A 19,856-nucleotide genomic window follows, 5' to 3' on the forward strand; every position below is an offset into this window, starting at 1 on the left:
CCAAATAAGTACCGCTATTTTAATAGCAATTTCTTTTACATTAACATTTGCTGTACTTAAATATTATTTGAATTTAATTTTCAAAAAAATATTGGACAGTTTACTTTACTAATGCTGTTCCAAATAAATAAATATACTCGTATTCCTCGTAATTATCATGATTTGCTTTAACTATGTACTAACTGCTTTAGCCCAAAACCTTAATTACCCGCCAAAACCTAAAACATGCAAGAACACTACAAATGTTACGAATTGATCGGTAGATGGCGCTAAAACGAATTTTACATTATTTTTAAATACATTACAATAATTATTTGTTTAAATATTTAAATACCTACGTTTTTTTAATTATAAGATGCGTAAGATGAAGATATCTTATTATTGAATACACATTTTGTAAATGAAATAGATGTTTTTTGTATATTAAACACACGAAGCATTAACAAAACGCTTGAGTTGACTTGACATCTGATTACGGTGGTTTTTGTTTTCTAGTCTATAGTGATCTGTGGTTTTTGTTTGAAATTGCAATTTTTCATGCAACGGAAAATCTTTGAAATATCCAAGTTGTTACATTAAAAAAGTGGCCGCAAACCAATGAAAACTTAAAATTACGTGACCAATAATGGAAATAGCTAAATATTCCAACTTACTCAGGTTCGTAGTACGTAAAATAACTATAGAAATACACGAAACAAATTTTGAACTTCCGCGCTGTAAGTTATTGATTTTCTTATAAAAATAACTCACTGGGATGTAAATAAATCATCAAGCTACACAGTTTATCGCTCACCTTGTTAGCAGGTGTACATTGTCGTTGAGTTTCGTGCGAAAGCTTTAAAATTGTGTTTTTCGTGACTACAGAGATGCTGTGAGCAATGCGGGGGACTGTACTCCACAAAAACCTAGATTAGGAAGATTTTTAGATACTTATTCCCCAGAACATCTTAATTTGACTCCAAAACCTGTAAGTTACATTTTGTTTTTCACAAATAAAGTGATTAATTTGAATTTTAACCAACCGAATTTATTACTTTAAATTTACTTTTATAATGTTGAGTGCATATAAGGCATAAACGAGAAAATAATTTAATTAAGTGTAGAACAATGTCATTGAAACTAATGAATCCTTGGAAACACATCTGAATAAAATTCATTTTAAATTGCAGAAAGACAAGTTTGCTTTGAACAAATTGACAAATGATAACTTCATTACCCTTACACCTGAACCATACACTAGTACCAATGATAAATGCAGGTAAATAATAGTTTCTGATTAATTTATTATGATAAGACTAAGCATTATATTCAGGTGAGCCGTGAAAGCCCAGTGGATATGACCTCTGCCTCTGATTTCGGAGGGTGTGGGTTCGAATCCGGTCCAGGGCATGCACCTCCAACTTTTCAGTTGTGTGCATTTTAAGCAATAAAATATCACGTGTCTCAATCGGTGAAGGAAACATCGTGAGGAAACCTGCACACCAGAGAATTTCTTAATTCTCTGTGTGTGTGAAGTCTGCCAATCCGCATTGGGCCAACGTGGTGGACTATTGGCCTAACCCCTCTCATTCTGAGAAGAGACTCAAGCTCAGCAGTGAGCCGTATATGGGTTGATAACGATGACAATTATATTCAAGTCTAAGAAGTTATAAGTGGTAGAAGTTTATGCAAGAGGCAAATATTCTGCTAAAAGGCCTTGGTCTCACTATAACTGCAACAAGTTCTATATTAGAACAGGTATCCTATTGGATCCTATTGAATCCTGCTTTACAGGGAGAACAATATGACTAGAGAAGGTGTTGACTTGTCCTAAAAGAGGTCCCTTAAACCACCTGAATTACAAATCTCCAGATCTACTTCTTCTGTCTGTCACAAAATGGATATAGCACACACCCAGTGACTCCATGGAATGCTAAGATATTTTTCTCATATGAGAATATTATAAACGCCCTTGTTGATCCAGCAGTAGACTAACCCTATGTGGCAATAGATGTCAGGTTATGAAATATTTAATTGATCTTCTGAAAATTTCTCAATAGCAGCCTGGAGTGCATGCAACCAATAACAAACTTCAACCAACAACAGCACAACCGCAAATCTCGTTCATTGCACTGGACAAAATAGATGGGACTAGGACAAATTTGCTACCATTTGTGTACATTTTGTCAATTTCTCTTCACTTGGTAGCATGCTAGGCCTACTGGAGTAGAAATGTACTTTAGCCTCCCTATTCTGCTACTTTCTTCAATTAACGATTATTGTATTGTATTTACCATATTGTATTGAGAAGGAAAGAGCCGTGGTAGCCCAGTGGATATGACCTCTGCCTCCGATTTCAGAGGGTGTGGGTTCGAATCCGGTCCGGGGCATGCACCTCCAACTTTTCAGTTGTGTGCATTTTAAGCAATAAAATATCATGTGTCTCAATCGGTGAAGGAAAACATCGTGAGGAAACCTGCACACCAGAGAATTTCTTAATTCTCTGCGTGTGTGAAGTCTGCCAATCCGCATTGGGCCAACGTGGTGGACTATTGGCCTAACCCCTCTCATTCTGAGAAGAAACTCGAGCTCAGCAGTGAGCCGTATATGGGTTGATAACGATGACAATTATATTCAGGTCTAAGAAGTTATAAGTGGTAGAAGTGTATGCAAGAGGCAAATATTCTGCTAAAAGGCCTTGGTCTCACTATAACTGCAACAAGTTCTATATTAGAACAGGTATCCTATTGGATCCTATTGAACCCTGCTATACAGGACAACAATATGACTAGAGAAGGTGTTGACTTGTCCTAAAAAGGCCCTTAAACCACCTGAATTACAAATCTCCAGATCTACTGTAAGTTTTCTGTCTGCCATCAAATGGATATAGCATCCGCCCAGTGACTCCATGGAATGCTAAGATATTTTTCTCATATGAGAATATTATAATGCCTTGTTGATCCAGCAGTAGACTAACCCTATGTGGCAATAGATGTCAAATTATGAAATAATTAATTGATCTTCTGAAAATTTCTCAATAGCAGCCTGGAGTGCATGCAACCAATGACAAACTTCAACCAACAACAGCGCAAATCAAATCTCATTCATTGTATTGGACGAAATAGATGAGACTAGGGCAAATTTGCTACCATTTGTGTACATTTTGTCAATTTCTCTTCACTTGGTAGCATGCTAGGCCTACTGGAGTAGAAATGTACTTTAGCCTCACTATTCTGCTACTTTCTTCAATTAACGATTATTGTATATTGTATTGTATTTGTATTTACCATATTGTATTGAGAGGGAAAGAGCCGTGGTAGCCCAGTGGATATGACCTCTGCCTCCGATTTCGGAGGGTGTGGGTTCGAATCCGGTCCGGGGCATGCACTTCCAACTTTTCAGTTGTGTGCATTTTATGGAAATAAATATCACGTGTCTCAATCGGTGAAGGAAAACATCGTGAGGAAACCTGCATACCAGAGAATTTCTTAATTCTCTGCATATGTGAAGTCTGCCAATCCGCATTGGGCCAGTGTGGTGGACTATTGGCCTAACCCCTTTCATTCTGAGAGGAGACTCGAGCTCAGCAGTGAGCCGTATATGGGTTGATAACAATGATTGAGAAGGTTACTTAGTGGTACTGCAGATTTCAAAGGTCTTAATATTCATTAAAACCTTTGCAGTACCTGTATGAAGGTTTTATTATTTGTTGTGGCTTTTGATTTTTAAATTAATTCTTTATTGGTTTTACTCAGCCAGATTTAATACTTACCCTGGATAAAAACTTATAATTGTATTACTATGTGGCTAATCTGTTTTTAATAATTCTTATTCTTATGAATTTATGTAAAAGTTATATGGTTTCACTTGTTATTAAATGTACTCTCTACACAGTGAAAAAAACTAGTTTACAATATCTAGTTACTGCTTATTTAATATTGCATATACTTTGCATATTTAGTAACTGCAGCTCTAAATATATAAAGTACAAAATACATATAAGTAAAATAATAAGCAGTAATTAACTAATTAATAATGCTTGAGTATATAAGAAAAATTTGTAAATTCTAGGACTGTCAAGGCTAAGTATTTACAGAATGCCTGGAGAAATCGTTCATTTGAGGGCAATCAAAGTTTCCCACGTTTAAAGAATAAGGTGAGGCCTTTAAGAATGGATCTCGAAACTCCAAGTAAAGTGAAGCCTCCAGTAGACTTAGTCAGAGGTAAGTCCAATACACCTCCAACGGCAAATGAATACCGTTCATGAAGTTTAAGTTAGTTAAATATACTCCGAGGCACAATTATCTGCCCTCTTTAATATGATGCGAGTATATTAAAGTGGGCGAATAATTATGCCTCAGTATAAAATGTAGTTGGCATAAACTTTGCTTCGTTTTGCTCAACTTCCAACTGTTGTCGGTTTTGCTCCCGAGTAAACCAACTAGAACCGATTATTGATTTGAATATGAAGTGCCTTGTTATATTACTTGTCTCACTTCAGGACTTTATTAATGTGTCAAGTTGTGTATTGGAGGCTTAGGTATTTATAACAGAACTGTAACATAGGACATGTAGCTAATATGTTTATAGAGATTTCCTTCAATCATGAATCTTGTTGTAGAATATTGTGTCATATTGCTTACCAACTTCACGAATATTTCATTAAAAAATCAGAATACTGGTCACCATATCCTCATGCAGTTGTGCAGTTTGGAGTGTTGCAATGTCTGAACCAATTAGAATACCATAACTTATATATTATTGTATTTTGCTATTAAATAAATATGGAATCATGTAAATCTTTTTATTTTAGTTGATGGTCCAAATGGATTGCGTTTCAACACAACATTGGCGGCCGGCGATGTCTCGGGTGCCCCTACCCAATCTCAAACTGACCGTCTACAGCAATCCATCAATCCAAGCAAAGCTGTCTTCACTATTGAACCAAACACATCCAAAGTGAGTATGTATGTTGTATATGAGTCTAGTCTCTAATTTTAATTACAAAATAAATCTTATATAATAAAAGCAAAAGGTAATCATACAAAGATGATATTAGGCAGGGAGTAGTTATAGTTAGATTTCGGTTAAGAACGGATTATGCGTCGAGAGTCATATTAAGGAGGTCAAAGGACGGACAAAGACGATTTTATGGGGCTTTTTAAAAAACTAGGTAATACTCATGTTATAGTGTTTGTGTCTTGAGATAGAAGACATGGAAGGCAAGCCTTTTTATTAAGGGTCTAGAATGCTCTTAAAACTTGAATTTTCCAACCATTAAAAATTTGAGTAACTTCCTTCCAGACCAATATGTTTCACCATAGGCTACATTACATACTTTTCTTAATATACTAAACAGAATATATTTGAATTACAAATTCCTATAAGTATAGTAATTTGTTAAATATTTGACATTTCCAGATATTAATAGTAAACAGCAAAGCATGCTCTTTGCTTGGGTATTCGTCTGGGGAGCTATGTGATCTGCGTTTTTCGGACCTACTTAGAAAGAGAAGCTGTAAGACTTTCAGCTTGCATGAGGCAGAAGATGGGGATATATCAGAAGATGGAACAATTATTTTACTTAGTGGAAAGGTAAAATTACGATTTAACTTGTAATGGAAATTGAGAATCTGTATAACCTAAATAATATTATTTATTTATGATATTCACTTTTTTGTGTTCTACGTTGTTTTCTGTGTTTTCTTTTCTAGTGTCTAATTTTTTTTTACATTTTCTTTGTTCTTAATCATGTTATAACAATGTATTATTTTGTTGTAAATTTTCTGGTCCTTCGAGCCGGATACGCGTCAGGGACGACTGATTTTAAGTCTGATTCTCTTGATATTTTAGGTAGTGGAACTTCTGTCAAAGAATGGTGGCTCTGTACAAGTATCTCTTTGGATAAGGCAATTGGATAATGACGGCCCATGTTTGGTAGTTGCAGAACCAGTTACATGCAAAAATGTTGTGGTAAGCATTTCAAACCTAAGCTTATAGTCGAAATACTGATGAACTAACTAATGAATAATCCTTATTTAACCAATATAAAAAAAGAAGCATAAAAACCATGCTTGATGTATTAATTCTAAGTAAGGCGGACCTGCGATCTTGCTCTAAAGCCGACATATTTACAACAGTTCATCTGACGGTAATGAGAATTTTATTCAAGATCTACTTGCCACTATAATAATGAAATACTTTAATATAACAAGAAAAATATTAGTTCCTCTTTTTTTAAAAATTGTGAAATTTTAAAATTGTTTTGTCCAATTCTAAAGATTGCCGATTCCTGGCTTACGGTAAATAAATAATTAAGATGTATAGTAAAAATCAAAATGTTTTAGCTAGCAATAGATGCAGACTCAGGTATCATAGTGTCGTGCGATGGCGACGACGCGGCGTTGTTGTTCCAAGCCGAGGCAGCGGACAAACTAATAGGGCTGCCCGTCGCGTCTCTCATACCCTCTCTGCAGCTGCCTTCTTACGAAGCACCTATACCGAAGAATGTCTCGAAACAGAAGGCGACTGGTAAGTTTCTCTATATCTATACTAATAATTATAAATAAATAAAAATACGTTACTTGTGAGTTATATAGACTATATTTTATCCCTGTATTCTAACGGAAACAGCAACTACGCGGGGCGTTAGCTACCCATTACCTCTTAAACTAAAGCTTTCTATTGTTTGTAAGTTATCATTTACATTACAAACATTCACGTCAGGTCTTAGCAGAAACACACAATTCTTCAATATTTTAATAGTAATGGGATGAGACTCTTTGATTTTTAACACACAACACAAGTCTAGTACTTACTAGAATACTAGGCCAATCTAAGAGAAGATGATGATGAGAACTGTGATAAATTTTCATTTCAGATTAATTTTCAAAAGTTCATTCATATAAATTGTCTATTTCAGGAAGAACATTAGATGGTGGCTCATTTCCACTTTGTCTTTGGATATCCAAACAAAATAATCTTGAATCTGCAACATGGTCATCTGTAAAGACTAACAAAGACAAGCCAATATTTATAGTTAATGTCAGGGTGAGTTATCAAATGTTAGAAACCTTCAATTTAACTTTAGGAATGAGTGAAAGCAGTTTTCTGAAAATGAACAACCTTTTACGTCTTATAATCTATGCATAGATGTCAGCAGTTGCATTTTATAGATGCAATAATGCACTGCCTACCTTGAAGATTTATTACAAACCTGTTTTGGAGAAGGATTTCTCTATTTTGTACAATTTGTACATATAAAAACCTGTACACTTGAAAAGTTAAATTCTTGTTAAAACCTTGTGCTACCTGTTACTCACCTGACACTTTAGCAAGAACGCAAAAAATACCTAATGGGGTAAAAAAAAAAGCTGTTCTACTCCCCCAGTGAGGTCTCCATTTCTTTCTTAGGTTAGCATAGAAGAGGAACGGAACAAGTATTCAGTTTGCCTCATCTACCCAAACAGCTCTCAATCCAAAATCACCAAAACCATCTCCCTAGAATAGAAGTAACATTTTCCTCACTAGACCTGCATCAAGTTCTATATTAGAACAGGTACCCAAAGATAATCTGATAGGATCTTGTGAAATCTGGCTGGACAGTGATATAAAACACGAGCAGAGAAGGGAAATGTTAATGGATTTTAAAGGAATTTCTTAGCCCTGCACACATAGGTCATAAGTCAGAGTTTTCTACTCGAGAGTTTTTCTCTGGCACACGATGGAAATGCTTAGATGTCTCTATTCCCATCACCAGGTAACGTACAACGTCAGCGGTCTGCTGGTGGTGGACGAGAGCGGGCTGATCACGGCGTGCAACCAGCACTTCGCCATGCTGACGTTCGGCAAGGCGCAGTCGGAGGTGATCGGCCACCACATCGACGACGTCATACAGAACTTCTGCCGGGAGTGCGACCTGGTCACCGTCGACCGGAACAGGAACACTACTCTGTCGCCGGTCAACAATGACAATGATGATTCAGGTACGTTTGCTATAACTGAGATTTACAGTGGAATTCATAGACGTTGTGGGGGCGCCCCCAGGGGATCGTTCACCCGCTGAGTGTCGAATTTTAACTCTATGCGTTTGAGAATTTGACACTCGGCAAGTAAATGGTCCTGGCACCTGAGGGTGCCTCTGCAACGTCTATGAATTCCACTGATAGAGATAGTTTAATCAGAATGAAACAATGTAAATAACTGTGTATTAAATCGAGAATACTTTGTATATGACTTTCGTTACGATAGAGGCTTGCTTTTTGATGATTTTTATGATAGGATGTCATAAAACTGAAAAAAACTAAAAAACTGAAAAGAGCAACTGCTGAGTTACTTACCGATATTATTTTCATATCAGTAAGAAACTCAGCAGTTGCTCTTTTCAATATAAGTAACACAACTATATAAAGATTTTTTCTTGGTAAAAATGTATCCTTGATGTATGCTTTTATTTATATATTTATTTACGTACACTTACAATATACATATAGAGACATACACAAATAATATATAACTAGCTCACATTGACTTATACGTACATCTATGACAAGTGATGATTGATTGACATGTTACCAACAAACCTAATTTATTATTTATTATACAATTAATATTTATTATACATTAGCTTCAGACACAGACGAAGATTCGTGCGGAGCATTCAACGGGAGTCAGAAATCAGCGTGCATGTCGTTGAATGTCCAGCAGTCTCTACTCTCCACCACAAGGGAGAAGTCATCCAGCGCTCTATGTCTCGACAAGTCCTACAGCCTCGTCACTCACACACCAACGCCTACTCAGGACATGGTCTCCAGTCTGAGCACCACTGAACAGCGGAATGACATGTCAGCTCTCCCTGACGTCACCTCCGGAATGTCAGGAATATCCATTGACGAAGAGAACTATTGCCAAAGCAGCATATCGAAGTCGCGATCGGAGAACATTCTGCGTTCCGAACAGAGCAACTCGATCAAACAAACTCCATCGAAGCAAATCGAGAAATCCGACTCTATTTACTACACTTCCCAGCATTCTCAAGAGGTTACACCTACTGGCAGCTCTTCAAAAGTGAGGGTAAACGATCCATCTTTGAGGTTATCATTTGATGCTGCTAAATACAAATCGATTAAAGTCAATCTCCAGGGGAAAGAAGATAAAAGCAGTATATCGTTGGATTTCTGCGATTCCAATGAGACGAGTGCCGATTTTCTTACGCCCATAAATGAGTTGCCGCCCTCTGGTTGTGAAATTGAAGATTTGCCGAAAACCAATGGAAATGACGAAAGCATCGATAGTTTGAGTAATGATATCGATTTGGAAACTCAAACTGAATCAGCACCGAGGAAAATTTATGATGGTAAGTTTGGTTTCAAACAGATTATAAATTAAACCCCATTTTTAGCATAATCTTATCCCTTGGCATATGTTCAACATATGATAATCTTTAGATTTGTTTAAGTTGTGGAAAAGGCATAGGGTAGATTATTTATATATTTTTGCTATATTTAATTGATAAAAGAATATTATGAATTCTACATCTCCTGAGAATTCTCCACTGTCGACGTTTGTAAGAGTATTATAATGAACAATATGTTAGTGGTGTAATTTGCAATTTACTTTTACTAATATTTCCTGGGAAATGTTCAGCAAACTTGACTACTTTTAAGAAAATGAATTTTGGTTAAAGAAGAAATATTTTCTAAAATCCCCTGCTTATTCCCTATATTTAGGTTTGTAAAATAACTCTCTGATGGGTTGTTAAAGTAGGCTAAATATGAGCCCTTTTATTGAGGAACATTGTTCCACAGATGAGCCTCCCGATACCCCGTTCGTCAACAAACGCCTAGTGCGAGCGCATCTCACCACATCGACCCCGCAGAAGTCGCGCAACAGCAAGTCCGAGCAGTGCGACACAAACGACTGTGGATACAAGAATGGGACATATCGAGGCGTAGTGTTGCATAAAGATGGGACAGAGCTTAGTAAGTATTTTGCTATAAGGAGTTCCCTAAGTGTAGGTCGCGAATATTTGTGTGGGCCTTGAAACGTAAGACAATTTATGTTCTTAAATAAAACCCCTGTGCTTTGTGAACACTATTGTTCACAGTACTAGTTCCCTCTGACCACAAGGACTATTTAGTCTGAGCTTTACCATCATTTTATGATCCCTTTTTAAGACCCATTGCTCTATGGGTTATTCACATTAAAGGGAAAAAGAAAGTTATAGATTTGGACTCTTTATTGGGGTTGATTGTACTTCTAACGTACATACTGCGCGCATATCCATTAATTGTGATTGTGTTCATGCTTTATCAGTAAATCTGTAGACTGCTAAACGAATCTTATTTCCAATACCGATAATAAATTTCCGGGAATGACTCTTTAAAGTTCGTTTATATCAACAAGACAAGACATTCAGCGTGCCAGACACGTGCCGTGGTAGACAAAATAATATTCTTCTATGCAGTGTTTATTGACGTATTTATATCTATCGTAACGCGGCCGCGCAGACGTTGACAGACTGTAGATATAAATACGTTAATAAACACTGTATAGAAGAATATTATTTTGTCTGGCACGCTAATTGTCTGTAGGTATAAACGGACCTTGATTCGTGGCATACCATTCGCAGATGTAGTGTACACCGTGTCGAGCATGCAGCTGGGCACGGGGCGCACGGTGCGCTGCGTGTGGCTCGGCGTGCGGCGCGGCGCGCAGCCCGACGCGCAGCTCGACCTGGCGCCCAGACACACCACCACCGCCTCCAGCCTCGCCTCCACCGCCGACAACTCGCTGGTGCTGGTGAGTCATTCAGTGCGTTACGAAAAGTGTAATCGAATGACATACCGTTAAATTTTAAAAGCGCCATCTGTGGTAACACTGCTTAACTACGTCACAACTCAAATTAACCCAAAGCCGAATCCGTTTAGTATTTTATCGACTCAATTGTAAACTAACTAGTAGGAGCTTGTAAAGTAAAGCAAGTCCGACATTCACCCAAGAGATGGCGCTATTAACCGTTACTAATTTTTAGGTTTCTCATTCATGTATTATTTTATTTTGAAAGTTGTTTTACTTCAGTTGTGTGGTGTAAAGCATACTCGTTTTTGTAGCCAAGTATTTTCGTTATTGAATTTTAAAATATTGTTATCGTTTTGTTACAGGGTAATAAGTCTGTAAGCAGCAGGCCGCAGTCTATGTCACTAGTGAGCCAGTGTGGCGAGGAACAGATTGCTGGAGAATATAATAAACACTACGTCACATTAAAACAAATAGGTAAGACAATCATATTTTGTACATTATTACTCTAATAAAGATTATATAGACCAAATTTCAACACAAGCCTACAAAAGTGTCCAAAGATTCTAAAATGTTTAAAGTAAAATTTATTTACGCACGCTTGACTTCAGAAGTAAGTTCAGGTGAATCTGTTACGAAAACTGTAATCGGATGATGCGTGCTACTATCTACAGGCAGAGAGAAACAGTGTTTGTTATTTTAAACTGCCAGTAGATGTCGTTCTAAGAGAACTTTGAAACAATCCTTTTTTGTATGATGTGTGGGTCTTAAAATCACATCTCGGCTTAAAACCACAAGAATCTGTTGCGATGTGGTTACGCCTTAAGCTCATAGATGGCGCTTTTATTCATGAGTTTTACTTCAGTGCTTGCTAAAACACACTCGTGTTTTTTATTATTCTCTATCAGGCAAAGGTGCGTATGGGTGCGTAAAGATGGCGTACCGTCGCTCGGACCGCTTGCTGGCCGTGGCGAAGTTCATCCTCAAGGAGAAAGTGGGCGCGGCGTTCTGGACCGAAGCCCCCGACGGCCGCCGACTGCCCCTGGAGCTCAGCTTGCTCATGACCCTCGAACATCCTAATATTGTAAGTTTCCTTATAATTCACTAATACATACATATATATAAATAAAATTGGAGTGTCTGTTGGTTCTTTTGAAACAATAGTGTACTTTATCAATTTTGTATAGTTATTTAAACTATTTTAAAACACAACAGCTTTTTTTGTGTGTGTTTGTCAGGGCCGATCTGGAATGGCAGTACCAATTTTAATGGGACTTTCACTGGGGGATAGAGGAGGTTGTTGAGCAACATGGCTACTTTTTCTTTTCGGAAAATCCACAGATGCCACGGGATTTCTGAAAAGTTTTACTCGGTTGTCCATTAGACTAGAAACTCTCTAGATAATATTGCCATAATTATGAAATGTATATGTCTATTAGTTTGACGAAAATGATCAATGTTTTGTTTTACATATTATGGTGAACATTGAAAATCGATTGTGAATTGTACTCAAACGTAAATGACGTCACGTTAAATCCAACATGGCCAACTAAATATTTTATGCTTTCCCACAATATTGGTATCAAAGGAAAGGGCTTGCTGATAATCTCGAAAATTGAAATGATGTCACACTAAATCCAATGCGATGGACTTCTTAAGATAGCGAACTAAGTCTTTTATGCATGTCTACATGGATATCAAATTAAGTTAAACTTATATGAGATGGTGATTACAAACTCAGTGGACCTTACAGTAATGATGCTTTGTATACGTAGGTCCGGGTAATCGACGTGTTCGAGAACGACAAATACTTCCAAATGGTGATGGAGAAGCACGGCGCCGGCATGGACCTGTTCGAGTTCATCGAGAGACGCCCGCGCCTCGACGAGCCTTTGCTCAGTTATATCTTCAGACAGGTAAACATTTACACACATATTAATAAACATAGATATATGTTTTAACGAACTCAGAAGTGATTACAAAAATAAGAAAACTAATGTCGAACAAAGGTTATGGCAGAAAATGACCTTGAGTGAAGTCACGCACTTGTGAACGCTGTGTGTAGGGTTAAAGACGCCTTTGACTGTTAACAAACACTCCCCTTTTCCACTCAAGTCACTCCCCACCTATCCCAAGTAACCCATAAAGAATGACACAACAAGAGATGTGGAAGGCTTGAACGCCACGAGCACACTGAAGCCGACACGAGATCGAGCGACGTCATATCCGTCTCAGACTACTATTTCCTGCACTATTTATTAAAAACATGTAAATTTAAAAGCGACGGCGTCGTTGCAACGTGGTGATAAAATATGTTACCGTTAAATTGTAAAATACGTTAGTTTATAATCTCACTAGTGATATTACAATCTACCGTCATATTGTAATCGCTGACCGTAGTGAGGGATTTTATCAAACAACATACACAATATATTAAAGCAGCTGTGTGCATACACAAGTTGTATCTCCCTATGACGGTTAATATAAACCTACTAGTCGAGTACGAGTACATACTACTACCTACTACGAGGTTTTAAAAAAAACTAAAGCTGTTCATATTTCAGATTTGTCCTTAATAATTAATTTTGTGAAATGTTCGTTTTCAGATAGGTCAAGCTGTAGAGTATCTCCACTCTCACAACATCCTGCACCGCGACATCAAGGACGAAAACGTGATCATAGACAACAAGTTCCACGTCAAACTCATAGACTTCGGCTCCGCGACGTACATGAGCAAGGACACATTGTTCTCCACCTTCTATGGAACCACGGAGTATTGTAGCCCAGAGGTTTTAGCTGGCAACAAGTGAGTACATAGTTTTAGCAAAAGCTTCAAAAATTTATTTAAAGAATAAGAAAACCAATGTCGAACAAAGGTTATAATTTACAACATTTGTCAGGACAACTTAATTAACGAATCTAAACTGTATCCAAAATAAGACCCTAGAATGGCAGAGAATGACCTTGAGTGGAGTCACGCACTTGTGAACATTGTGTGTAGGGTTAAAGGTCCCTTTGACAGTAAACCAACACTCCCCTTTTCCTCTCAAGTCACTTTCCCCGCGTATCCCAAGCAACGCCTATAGAATTACGAGCCAACATGAGATCGAACTACGTCATATCCGTCTCAGACTACTATTTCCTACAATATAATAATTGAAATTATACTATTAAATAAATCATTTCATTGAAAATTTTTAGACTCAAGAAAGTCATAGTAGGTAGTCTCTATGCTTTGCTTATTCAGATATCGATCTCATAAACATTTTTGCAAACAAGAACAACGTACTTTTTATCGCCGCAAACGTACAAACATGAACGCAAGACAAATTCCCTTTGATATGTGTCAAGAGACCTAGGTAGGATCGACTACAAGTCCTTAGTAATTAATTTTGTGAAATGTCGCTCTTGTAAAGTTAATTTCAAACACAATCCACACGTATGAATTTAAAACGAGTTGTGTAAGTTTAGCAAGCTTGTGGTTCCAGCAATTAAAGTTGTTCAATTGTGTTTTTTAGATATGCGGGTCCAGAACTAGAGATGTGGTCGATGGGGATAACCTTGTACGTGCTGACGTTCCTCGTTAACCCCTTCTCCGATATCGAGGACATCATTCAGGGGCCGCTCACACTGCCGCAGATTGTGTCTGAAGGTTAGAGATTTTGTAATATCTCAAAATTTGTACATGCGCGTGATTTTGTAATTTCTCAAAATTTGTACATGCACGTCACGTCAGAAAAACAGGTTGACCTTAGAAGCGGGTTTAAAGGGCAAAACACTATTGTTGAATGAAACTCTGTCAGGTCTGACAATTCCCTCCAAGAATGTTACCAATAAACCCTGGAATAGTAGAGAATAACCTTGATGATGAAGAAACGATGAAGTCCCGGACTTGTGACTGAAGGATGTAGGGTTAAAGATGTCTTTTAAAACTAGTTACAGTAAATCATTCTCCCCGTCTATCCCAAAATAATCCATGAAGGATTATCCAACAAGAGGCGTGGATCGACCTAACGTCATAACCATAACAAGAATGATCTAGGCCGTTAGAGCGGCCTCCCACTGCTCCCATCTAACTCACGGAACTCTCGTATTATCTCGGCTCGTGTGAACACAGGTCCGACCGATCGACTGACTTACTCGCGCCGACACACGCACGCACGCACGCAATCACGTCGGCACACACGTACGCCAGCACGTGCGTGTATACATACAACAGACTAAATAAGTAGCGGGAAGTTAAAAAAATGTGTATGATGATGATGTATGGCTGACACATGATGTATATATGGCTGACATATTTTTTTTTTAATTTTAATATACTCGTAATGTATATATAGATTTAGAACAACTCATCCGCTGGATGCTGTGCAAAGACCCGGTGAACAGGTGCTCGGTGGCTCAACTGATGGCTCATCCATGGATCCGTCAACCGGTCGCCATCAACAACTACGTGTTCCAAGACATTGTGGACTGTGGTTTGTATTCCGATACATTACAAAACGAACTATGTGTGTACGAGTTAAATATAACCCATTTTTATACTGAAAATGCGTGCCAATTACAGTAACACGTAAATGTATTGCTAAATTAAAAATTCATATATAGCCTGACCCAGTGACGTAGCATAGACGTTGCCATGATTTTGTCAACCAAAATAAATGATTAATCTCATGCTCATTAAACAATATATAGCACAAAAAATGTGCCTCTTCAAAGCTTACAGCGATGTTGGGCTAGGTCAATTTGCCATTTGTTATCTATGTGCGCTCCTTCCGAAGCATTGGCAGTTGATTTTATTTTTTTAAACTTTTACTATCAGGACAGTCAAATAAAATATTTTAAACTTCGAGTTTTTATTAAATTGAACGTCAAATCTTCCCCCGTCCCCGGGGAATTACTAATCGGCCCCACGTGACCACACTACGTCACTGGCCTGACCACAAAAATAAAAACTTGAATTGAGAGCGTAGAAGAAATTAGTTTATTTTTATTCCACAATAGTGTGAGGTTTTTTGACTTTTTTGAAAAGGCTATAAATGATGCTACTAAATATGTCATATACTTGAAAATAAAAATTATTGGCGTATATAGGGAAACGTTGCTCAAGAGAATATTTTGTTTTCTACCATTTTAAATTTAATAATATCAATATATCAATAATTTGTAAAAATTGTATTAGTATTTTTAAAAATGTCAATAAATTTTTGTCATTTAGTTTTGGTTAGTGACATTTCAAACATTCCTTAACATTTTCCAATAAACGGAAACCATTTACAGTATGGCTATATTGTTAGTATTTTGTAGCTCCATTAGGCATGCTATACGTTTTATATACTCGTAAAAACCTACTAAAACTGAAGTAACCCCACCACCACCCACCATAATTTTTTGTTCACTATTAGTTTACTCGTTCCATCTCACGTTAGCGACATACCTCTTGAAGATAATAAGACATTTTGTAGACCAATAGCGGTGGAATCGAAAATATCGCTCTATCTCACGCCCCATTGTAACGAATGATAGCGCTATTTTAAATTTCGATGCTACTGCAGGCTATACACTAATTTTTACGTATTCTATGTAACAAATATCATCCAGCCCTTTGTGGATATCATACAGTAGATAGATGACGTTACTCATTTGATTTAATGTTTATTTCAATAGGTGTTTAATAAAAACCAAATTAGTGAATAGGCCAGGCCAGCAGGTCGACAATATGTCCTTGTCTTGTGGAAAGATATTAGGTATAATCATTAACGCGTGCCAGACATACTGATCTTTGGATCTGAAACAATTCGATATTAATTTAGTACAACAGTTTCAATACTAATACATGTGTGTGGTTGGTTACTTCAGAAATATTAGCTATTTTGTGGTAATTTATTGTGGAATGGATCTCCTTAAATCCCAAGCTAATAAATCGTAATATAGACGCCATTCGTAGACCATGTAGTGTTGAGATCTTTTTCTAGATCGCCACGAAGCGAACCCGGAAATGTACTTCAGTGGCAGCTTAGGGTCCCCGAGGAGTGGTTCCCAAGTATCGCTTGCTGATCCGCACGCCAAAGGTTTGTATTTACTAGATAACCTACCAATAGATCTAGCAACGATATATCTCGTGATGGGGAAAGGCATATTGTCGACCAATAGCGGTGGAGTTATCCCAGTTCCATCTCTTTCGCCCTAACGCAATGAACGAGAGAGATATATTTCCGAGTGTGACTTTATTTTTTTTATTGAGAAATATTTGCCAGAGGTATCTTTTAAATATGACCAATATTACCATTCCCCTCCAACTAGTCGGGATAAACTGTATTAGGGGTACATCAATTGTCCAGCGGGGCGGGTAACCGACGGGTTACCCCTCGGTGATGAGTCAGGACCCTTTATCGTTAAACTATTGCGGTTATTGGTCGACATTTGTTTTTCTCTCGCCTCGAGATATTTTCGTAGTGCATATCTTAGACCTAAACAAGTATTAGATACATACTAGGTATTCGTAATTACTAAATGAGAGTTAGTTTTCAAGTAAGCGTCAGATACTTAACTTGAACAACATTGGTGTGACATTCTGTGTACTGTAGAATGCGTCAGTAGAAGAACCCTTGTAGACATTTTTGTGCTAAATTGATCAGTTAGTAAATGTAAGCAAATTATATGCTAAACTGTTTCAACAACTGCAAGTAAAAAAAAAAGTTACTTGTGCATGTTTTTTTAGTATTTAATTAGTCTGTAAGAAATGAAAAAAAATTAATTACATTGTATTCTGAATTAGCCTAAAGGCAGATTTATATTTGGCTGTCGTGACGTCACGTGTCGTGTTATGACGTGATGGCAAGTGTTTACATTAATATGTCGTGTTCTAACGCATCAGGACAATGCCTTGAATCAATAAAACGTCACAACACAGCACTGCGGCGCGCGCACACTAATCTGACGTGTCTTGAAGGCGTCGTTTCAGCTCCCCCCGCAACCCGCCGCTCTGACGCGAAACCGGGATCGGGTCTAATGCGACACATCATAAGCCATCACGACATGTCACAACACATAACTGTAAACGTTGCCATACATAATGTATAATACCGATTCTGCTCTGATACGTCACGACACGACACGTAAGACAAATATAATTCCGCCTTAAGGCCATAATTACTAATTTCAGCACCCAGAATATGCATCAATAACAAGTACAATACCTATAAAAATTTTAATGAAAACACATTTCCAATGTCTTCCAGAGCGATCGAACCCCTCAGAAGTGGTGGTTCGTTCGGGAGACAAGAACGTGTCGCGCGACGAGCCCAAACGCAGCTCCGTCGCACTGCACGCACTGTCGGGCGAGCGAGACGCGCACTCCGACAACTATAGCTTACGATCTTCTGCTGACGTAAGTAAGAGATACACAAATACAAGCTGAAACACAAAGAACGATTGCTGTAACATCCTAATCCGCTAGCCTCCGGGCTATTAACTGTGAAAACAGTCAAGCGGTTAAAGCGAGCTGATGTGCTCGACTCTGTGCAGACTTGAAGACAATGGTCTTCCTGTCTGGTAAAGCCACCACCAAATACCTTCACCAAAATCTGCTTATAGTCTGTCGACTGATTGCAGATACATATAACAAAAAAAAAAATATTGTCTTTGTGAAGTTAGCAACAAATGACTGCGCAATGAATCAATAACGGTATAAATGGCGCGGACGGGGAATGTTCGTGTCTGTACGAATGCGCATTCCGTAGCTTACTTCACAAACATAAAGATCCGTGGCGAGCACTGTAATAAAAGGTATATTACGTTTATCAGGTTGTCACAGTGGACAGCCTGATGAATTTAGCATTCCACCACAGATAATTAATTACAGGTGTTTGCCATATCTTTTAAATATGATCAATAATCTCATTCCGCTCCAACTAAAAGCTATACTTGGCATCTTCGTAACACTCCCGATTTTCCGTGCGGGCCGGGGGCGTGTAGCGATGAATGAAAAACCCACGACTATGCACGTCACTTCCCCGCACGCATGATTTCACACCCGCGCAGTATTTCCCCCTGTCGCTCGCATATCATGGGAGTGTTATCAACGAACTTGCCAGACTATAGTCGGGAAAGACTGTTTTAATAGTCCAACGAGGCGGAGATCGAATCATCACCCCTCGGTGATTAGTCCGAGCGCTTTACCGTTGAGTTTTTAAGGCTCTTTAGCACATATGCAATAAGCGATCGCTATTGACTTGTATTTAGAGTTGTCATCTGTTGCAGATATTAGATATATCATCGAAGCCGGTGTCGGAGGCGGCGTTGACGGACATCAGTTCTGACGCGACCGGCCACGCTGCGTGCGACATCGATTACGACTGCGACCCGTACGAATGCGACAGCTGGGACGAGTGCGAGCAGGACAGCTTCTCCTAAACGCACGAGTGCGAGCGGGACAACTTCTGCAAAATGCACGAGTGCGAGCGGGACAGCTTCTGCTAAACGCGCGAGTGGGAGCAGGACGACGTGATTATGTTTATATTCCAACTAAAGTCCAGCCACTCTGAGATTGTCAGTTTCTTGTATCTCTCTTTTACGTGGCAATTGTAATTGAATATTATGTTTGTCCCATTCGCACGACCTGTCAGAAACGCAATCTCTAAGCGGCCGGACTTAAGGATGGCACTCTTTTTGATAAACAGAATAACACCATGTAATTTATATTTTAACTCAAGCCTATGACATTCCATTTTATTTATTGATAGACTGGTGGCAAGACTAATTCCTTGCTTAAGATTTGTTATTCATGTAAGTTTTACACTTTGCCTATGTGTCTCATAATATTGTTATTTAAAATTTATTATTTATTCGATAACCGATTGGAATGTACTGAAAAGTCGAGTCAATACTGCACTTGGTTATATTACGATTCAAATTACAATAATACCAATACTTGTTATTAATCATGGTTGTGAGATATGACAGTGCATCTGAATGCAAAGTTAAAATTTCACAAAGGGTACAAAGCTTTTGTACGTGCGTTTAACTACCGTAACATCAAGCTGAAATCGACCTAATTGGCATTGATTTAAAGTTCAAGT

The 19,856-nt window shown here is 38.0% G+C and overlaps 1 protein-coding gene across 1 annotated transcript; it reads left to right on the top strand.

Moving 5' to 3' along the window:
• Positions 1–514: 514 nt before the first annotated feature.
• On the top strand, positions 515–19,232 carry LOC112050276 (PAS domain-containing serine/threonine-protein kinase). Its single transcript, XM_052883476.1, has 22 exons — positions 515–657; positions 865–967; positions 1,170–1,258; positions 4,051–4,202; positions 4,793–4,938; positions 5,401–5,574; positions 5,833–5,952; positions 6,327–6,510; positions 6,902–7,029; positions 7,739–7,964; positions 8,606–9,334; positions 9,786–9,959; positions 10,610–10,779; positions 11,142–11,253; positions 11,685–11,860; positions 12,552–12,692; positions 13,383–13,582; positions 14,295–14,428; positions 15,117–15,254; positions 16,752–16,847; positions 18,018–18,166; positions 19,039–19,232. The coding sequence occupies exons 1-22, from the start codon at positions 626–628 to the stop codon at positions 19,189–19,191; spliced, it is 3,726 nt and encodes a 1,241-aa protein (XP_052739436.1). The 5' UTR covers positions 515–625; the 3' UTR covers positions 19,192–19,232.
• Positions 19,233–19,856: the final 624 nt, after the last annotated feature.

Source organism: Bicyclus anynana, chromosome 1 (genome assembly GCF_947172395.1).
Source record: "Bicyclus anynana chromosome 1, ilBicAnyn1.1, whole genome shotgun sequence".
Taxonomy (NCBI): domain Eukaryota; kingdom Metazoa; phylum Arthropoda; class Insecta; order Lepidoptera; family Nymphalidae; genus Bicyclus; species Bicyclus anynana.

What these genes read in the sequence shown, in the direction of transcription:
- LOC112050276 (XM_052883476.1), top strand. Translation starts at nt 626, where the DNA reads ATGGAAATAGCTAAATATTCCAACTTACTCAG. An exon ending in TATTTATAGTTAATGTCAGG is followed by an intron (nt 7,030 to 7,738) that starts GTGAGTTATCAA and finishes TCCCATCACCAG; the next exon opens with GTAACGTACAACGTCAGCGG. An exon ending in CAATGACAATGATGATTCAG is followed by an intron (nt 7,965 to 8,605) that starts GTACGTTTGCTA and finishes ATTATACATTAG; the next exon opens with CTTCAGACACAGACGAAGAT.